Genomic DNA, 6,145 nt, shown 5'->3' on the forward strand with positions numbered 1-6,145 from the left:
TTCTCTGATTCAAATTTCCTGTTGGTGGTGCATTGCCCATGCCGTTGTGGTCACAAATCTATAAAGTATAAAGATTTAGGTCACTTGGTTTGTTTTTTATGGCTCCTCAAAGTTGTACCTTTCAGAAGCTGTCTAAGTGTTGATAAAATGTGCATGTTATGTAAAATATTAATGAAAATCTAATCAAATGATGGTCACCGTAAAGAATACATTCATGGCATGATTGTGACAAAAAATCATGTTTCCATCGCGCCATTTGGCTGTTTTATGGAAGAAACAATCTCAAAAATGCCATTTTCGATGATAACATTTTAGACACAAAAACTGTGTTTTTTAGAGAATACACCCTTTTATGGGCGTTGGATGCAAACCAATTTTTATCCTATTAAACAGTACGTAATATGCTATTGATGAGAGGAAAAATCATCAAAATGTAAGTGGTGGAACATTTTCAAATGTTGGGTTGAATTAGCCTATGGTTGAATTGCCGATTTTCGACTTTCTTTAGATAATTAACAAAAAAACGAGAGTATTTGCTCGGTATGTTGAGAATATGTACACAGATATGAAAAAAAGTGAGAGAAACACTTTTTCATAAAAAAAATCCAAGATGGCTACTTCACAAGTCCCCGTGGTTGAAGACATTGGCTGACAAATAGACAGAACAACAAACAAAACGTGTTCCTTATGATTTTGGTTGGTTTTCGCATTTACGGGAGTGTTCATAGCTACGGGCGATTGTATAATACCTATATTTATAAGTTTGGTTAGTCACATGGTAACGGGGATCTTTCATATCGAGCCCCAAACATACTTTCGACATATGCACTCCGTTGCCGCATGGAAAACTATTTCAAGTTTTGTCGGAATTTCTTTACCTGTGGTTGTAATGGTCGAGGGTTTTCCAGCGTCCTGTAATACCCAAGGTAGTACAAGATACTGGAGATGTGCGCACACATTCCCATCGTTCTCTCTCCAACTGGGCACTGGCAGTAGTAGTCCTTTATTGGGGCCTCAACATCGGGTGAAACGGTGAACCGTATCCAAACGTTATATTTCGTTTGGCTTTTGTGTCGAGAATGTATTTGACATCGGAGAAGGTCTGGGGAGTGCTGGTAAAGCCACACCTCATAGTCTCCGTCATCACTTAAATGTTCGGCGATGTAACCAGGAGCCAGAGATATCTGATACGTTCCACACGTAATGGTTCTCAAGTAATCAAGATCGAGACGGGGAAACAGTACGGAAGATGCATCCATCTTGACAAACTCGGACCTTGCCCGTCTAGATAGATCCGGATCTGTCTTGACTCTCTGAGCTAAACCATTCGGTGTTGTCAAACGGTCCTTCATACGTTCAGCCATTAGCCTATCTTTGGCATCTCTCTCTGGAGATCTCTGGTAGATCGGTCCTCTAATACCATTCAGACAGGCTGTGACGGTTCGAAGCAAAGCCTCGATGACATTGATAAAGCTGTTAGACACCAATTGCGTTCGGAAGAACGTCCAGTGTTTCAGACGACCATGATAGGATTCCACAATCCACCTCGATTTGGTGATAGTTCTGTCAAGATTTGCTTGGACGTCAGAATGTTGACTTTGACCGGGTTTCAGGTATGACGGCATGCTAGCATTGAGGCCAGAGGCTTCGAGAACTGGTAGGACATCTCTAAAACCTCGGTCAACGACAACGTTGTCGTCTGGTTGTAGCCAAGTAACTAGCTTGTCCATGACTTTTTTTGTAATTGTAGCATCATTTTCGCTGCCAGTGAATGGTCCTACTGTGTCCAGAATGTAGCCATCTGGTAAGGCGATGCTCATGAATTTAGATAGTTTTTCTTCTTCTGGCCACAGTAGGACATTCTCTGGAGCATGTGGTCGGAGCTTTTTCTGGATATAAATATAGGTGCCATCTAATATGGCTGTGGCTTTATCTCCAAAAAAATGCTTCTGAAAAGACAGTATTGTGCCCGAGCAACTGTTCTCTTGTCAAGTGATCCGGACCTAGAAATTGTGGGACTATCGATGTGTCTAATGCCTGTACTATGGAGTGGAAAGTTTTGGACACACTTGACTTGGAAATTCCAAAAAGAGAAGAACACTGACTCCAGGAAATGTCGGTTTTCAGTTTTACCCAGAACAGTAATAGAGCATCGTGTGTAGTCTTGGTATATATACCAGATGAAAGATATGGGGAACAGTACGAGTGGATTGAATGGAGAATTACCATTACTGGAAACAGGCCCTTTAAAACATAATTGGGAACACAATTTAACAAATTTGAAGAGTGTCAAGTTAAACATCGATATATTGTATTCATTTAAATATATACAACTACAAATATTGGACAGTTGCGATACATTAAATAACATTGTATGTTATCAACTTGTCGATGACGACGATACCACGTTGAGATGGGTGCATGATATCTATGAATTAAAAGTCTATGTCATCGACATTATTCCTTGGACGTTTTTCATTCCACGGCAACAAGTCTACGCGTAGACGTTAATCTCTACGCAAACGCATTTGAAAATGATTGAAACCAAAGTCCTATTAACTCTTTATGTGTAAGTTCAGCTGAAATATATAATATCAATATCTTCAAAAAATAATTGATAACCGTCTTATAGTTTCGAGGTAAAGAAGAGAAAACAAAAATGAAGTCATGCCTAGAGATTTAGTTCGGACGGAAATATGTTTTCCTCAAAGAACAATATTCTGATATACATGTGTGAGCTGTTCTTGCTTCTAGTTATGTATTGTTAATTTATATGCTGAATATTTGACAAAATATAGGGTATGTTCAATACATTGAAAAGCCATTGACAAATAGATTTTGTTTAACATAGGACATCACTGTACAGTTTTAGTCGATTTATCGAGGAAACCTACAGGAGATAAATGGTGTATTACCAAATATAACATATTTGTTATTCAATAATATTTTGTACTGCCTTATACTCTCTGACAAGATGGAGGTGTTGTAATATCATTTTAGAATTTCNGACGTTTTTCATTCCACGGCAACAAGTCTACGCGTAGACGTTAATCTCTACGCAAACGCATTTGAAAATGATTGAAACCAAAGTCCTATTAACTCTTTATGTGTAAGTTCAGCTGAAATATATAATATCAATATCTTCAAAAAATAATTGATAACCGTCTTATAGTTTCGAGGTAAAGAAGAGAAAACAAATATGAAGTCATGCCTAGAGATTTAGTTCAGACGGAAATATGTTTTCCTCAAAGAACAATATTCTGATATACATGTGTGAGCTGTTCTTGCTTCTAGTTATGTATTGTTAATTTATATGCTGAATATTTGACAAAATATAGGGTATGTTCAATACATTGAAAAGCCATTGACAAATAGATTTTGTTTAACATAGGACATCACTGTACAGTTTTAGTCGATTTATCGAGGAAACCTACAGGAGATAAATGGTGTATTACCAAATATAACATATTTGTTATTCAATAATATTTTGTACTGCCTTATACTCTCTGACAAGATGGAGGTGTTGTAATATCATTTTAGAATTTCAGTAGATGATGACCAAACTTATGCAATACATCTGATTCATGCATACTCTGATTACGTACTGCGTCTTTGATATGTTCGTGTGTTCCTGGCAGTATCTGTCAACGAATGACACTTTATGATCATAAAATAATTGAAAGTTTATTTAAATTAAAAGAACTACAAAAATAACGAAACCAAATTTTACACATGCTGAACTAATTAGCAAATTATTGCAATCTTCGTAAAGATAGTTAACGAGTTATGATTGCTATGGACCAATATCTAATAGAGTGATTTTACTATCAAGGATGCGATTTACGATCTGGATCAAATGAGATGAGCGATTGAGAGTGTCATGTGACCACTAACCATAATATGTGTTATATATTTAATAGCGCCTAGGATCCCCTGGGAAGGACATGACTACCACAACCTGTCGATGACCAGCCAACTACTGGTGTACGACCCCGACAAACGGAGTATTCAGGTCAAACAGTACGGCCTGTATTTCGTCTACTCCTCCATCACATTCCAGACACCACCAACCGATCTGAATGCACAGGTATACCATATGCTATTACGGGAACACTACCTCCTGCCAAACACAGGGGCGATCATGATGATGATGAATAAATATGGCGGAGGAAAGCAGTCAAGTGGCTTCTACACAAGCTTCCTCTGCGGCGTATTTAAGTTACATGCGGGTGATGAAATCTTCGTGAAAGTCTCAAATGTCTCCTTCCTGTACCACTTCCATTATTCTAACTATCTTGGTCTATATAGGTTGTCTCTTGCATAAGTTTTAACACAATTCGAAATAGACATGGGCGGTGAACAGGGACCTGAGAGTCAACTACATCGTTTACATCTGAACCAATCATGATGTGTACTGAAAATCATTAAAAGTTTAAGGGGTTTCGATCAACATAGGATGAAATGCTATCCTAAATTATGATAAAAATGTAAGTGAAAATGTTAGAAATCTCATGAAATTTTACAATAGTATCCTGCCAACTGTCCTGCTGCAAATGTTACATTTCTGGTTGCTGTAGAAGAGACGCTTGGCATCGATAGGAAGATGGACACATTTTCTTTCAATAACCTTCTAATACAGGTAAATGTGTTTTTTTCAGCACAGGAATTAGCATCGTTTCCTTTTAAATCACACGTCAATCCCTTGTTTAAGGCATCGTGTAGAAGTTGTAATTGATTCTCATCCGCCCTCTGTGGACACCATCTAAATATAACACTCTCTAAAGATGTGAAACCACAGTAAAACAGACTGTATCAAGTACTTCTCCTAAACCAAAAAAAACGCGAATGAATACCGTTAATGTAACGTGCACTTTTCATCAGATGGTTACGATTTAGACGAGGGTAGGTATTGGCTCGCCGTATAGGTCAAGCATATCTTTCCGAACGAGTTTGTTACGGAAACTGGTATTTACTGTGTCTTTGACACAGTGTCGGTCAGAGATACTAGCATATAATAGCAAAGTATATATAGTGAAACGGTAGCTATGATCTCTATGACATACTGTACTACTGTGTGCTATCTGGCATGAGCTTCAAATTACTCACTCTATCACTCCGAGATCGTGGGAAAAGGAAGTAATATCTGAAAGGGTAAAGTATCTTTCCGATGACACGGCGGTTTCCCATGTGATTTTTCTTATGAGATAAGCAACGTTTCTTCACTTTACCGCGTTATTTTACGAGTTATTCAGAGTAGCTATTTGCACCACCACGTTAAAAGACAATGCACACGACGTTAACAAAATATAAGTATTACTTGTACAAACACGTCTTTCTTGACGCGAGCCGGATATTGCCTTTGATGAGTTGCTGGAAGAAGCGTTGGTGCTGACGTAGTTATCAGTAGCGATATACCTAATGACACGTGCATCGCGACAACAGGTTGGATTAGTGTATACCCTGCAGTACCTGGTGCAGATCTCTTCGAATTCGGTGTTGAGAATTTATTCATAAATAGTTTGACCGTGCGACTCCTCTTTGGAGACTCAGGATCTTCGGCAACTGTATTAACTAAGGTTTGATCCGACGGAATAGCGTTTGTAGTGAACGTCCAATGAAAGGACGTGTCTAATATTGGTAGCGTAAATCGTGGATCTGTAGGCTAGAGGAAACTCACTTTTTCTATTTTGAAGCACACTCTGTCTTAACGCGAGGATTTATCGCCCTACTTAATTGCTTGTTCACGACTTTTCGCCGACTTTTTGTATGCTGATATCCTGACGCACACGTCATGTGATTATACATTAACTTGCATAAATATTTTGAACTCAGCCGCTAAGAAAATTATTCCATCATCGACCAGATTGGAGTAATGACATAAATCGTCTTTGAAAAAAGCATGATGATGTTGACCGAACTGATTATCTGCGTCACTTCCTTACAAATGCCACTGATGGCATTCCCATGGAGGAGATGTAACGTAAGAAATTGTGTTTGGGCAGTTTGGTATAAATCTAACAACAAAGCACAAAGTATTGATTTTCGGAACATGATACGGACTACTTCATGATGTGAGCCTGATATCATTTTATGATAACCTTTGTCAAAACGATGATACAAAGATGCGTGACACAGATGGTCTTCT

General features: G+C 38.2%; 1 protein-coding gene across 1 annotated transcript in view; it reads left to right on the forward strand.

Annotated features, from left to right (window-relative positions):
* Nucleotides 1–6,145, forward strand: part of LOC110441483 — a 15,996-nt gene extending 9,851 nt beyond the window's left edge. The window contains exon 4 of the mRNA XM_021484681.1: nucleotides 3,921–6,145. Coding sequence (XP_021340356.1) covers nucleotides 3,921–4,324 — 404 coding nt within the window. The 3' untranslated portion in view covers nucleotides 4,325–6,145. The remainder of the gene's footprint in view (nucleotides 1–3,920) is intronic.

Source organism: Mizuhopecten yessoensis, unplaced genomic scaffold (assembly GCF_002113885.1).
Source record: "Mizuhopecten yessoensis strain PY_sf001 unplaced genomic scaffold, ASM211388v2 scaffold213, whole genome shotgun sequence".
Taxonomy (NCBI): Eukaryota; Metazoa; Mollusca; class Bivalvia; order Pectinida; family Pectinidae; genus Mizuhopecten; species Mizuhopecten yessoensis.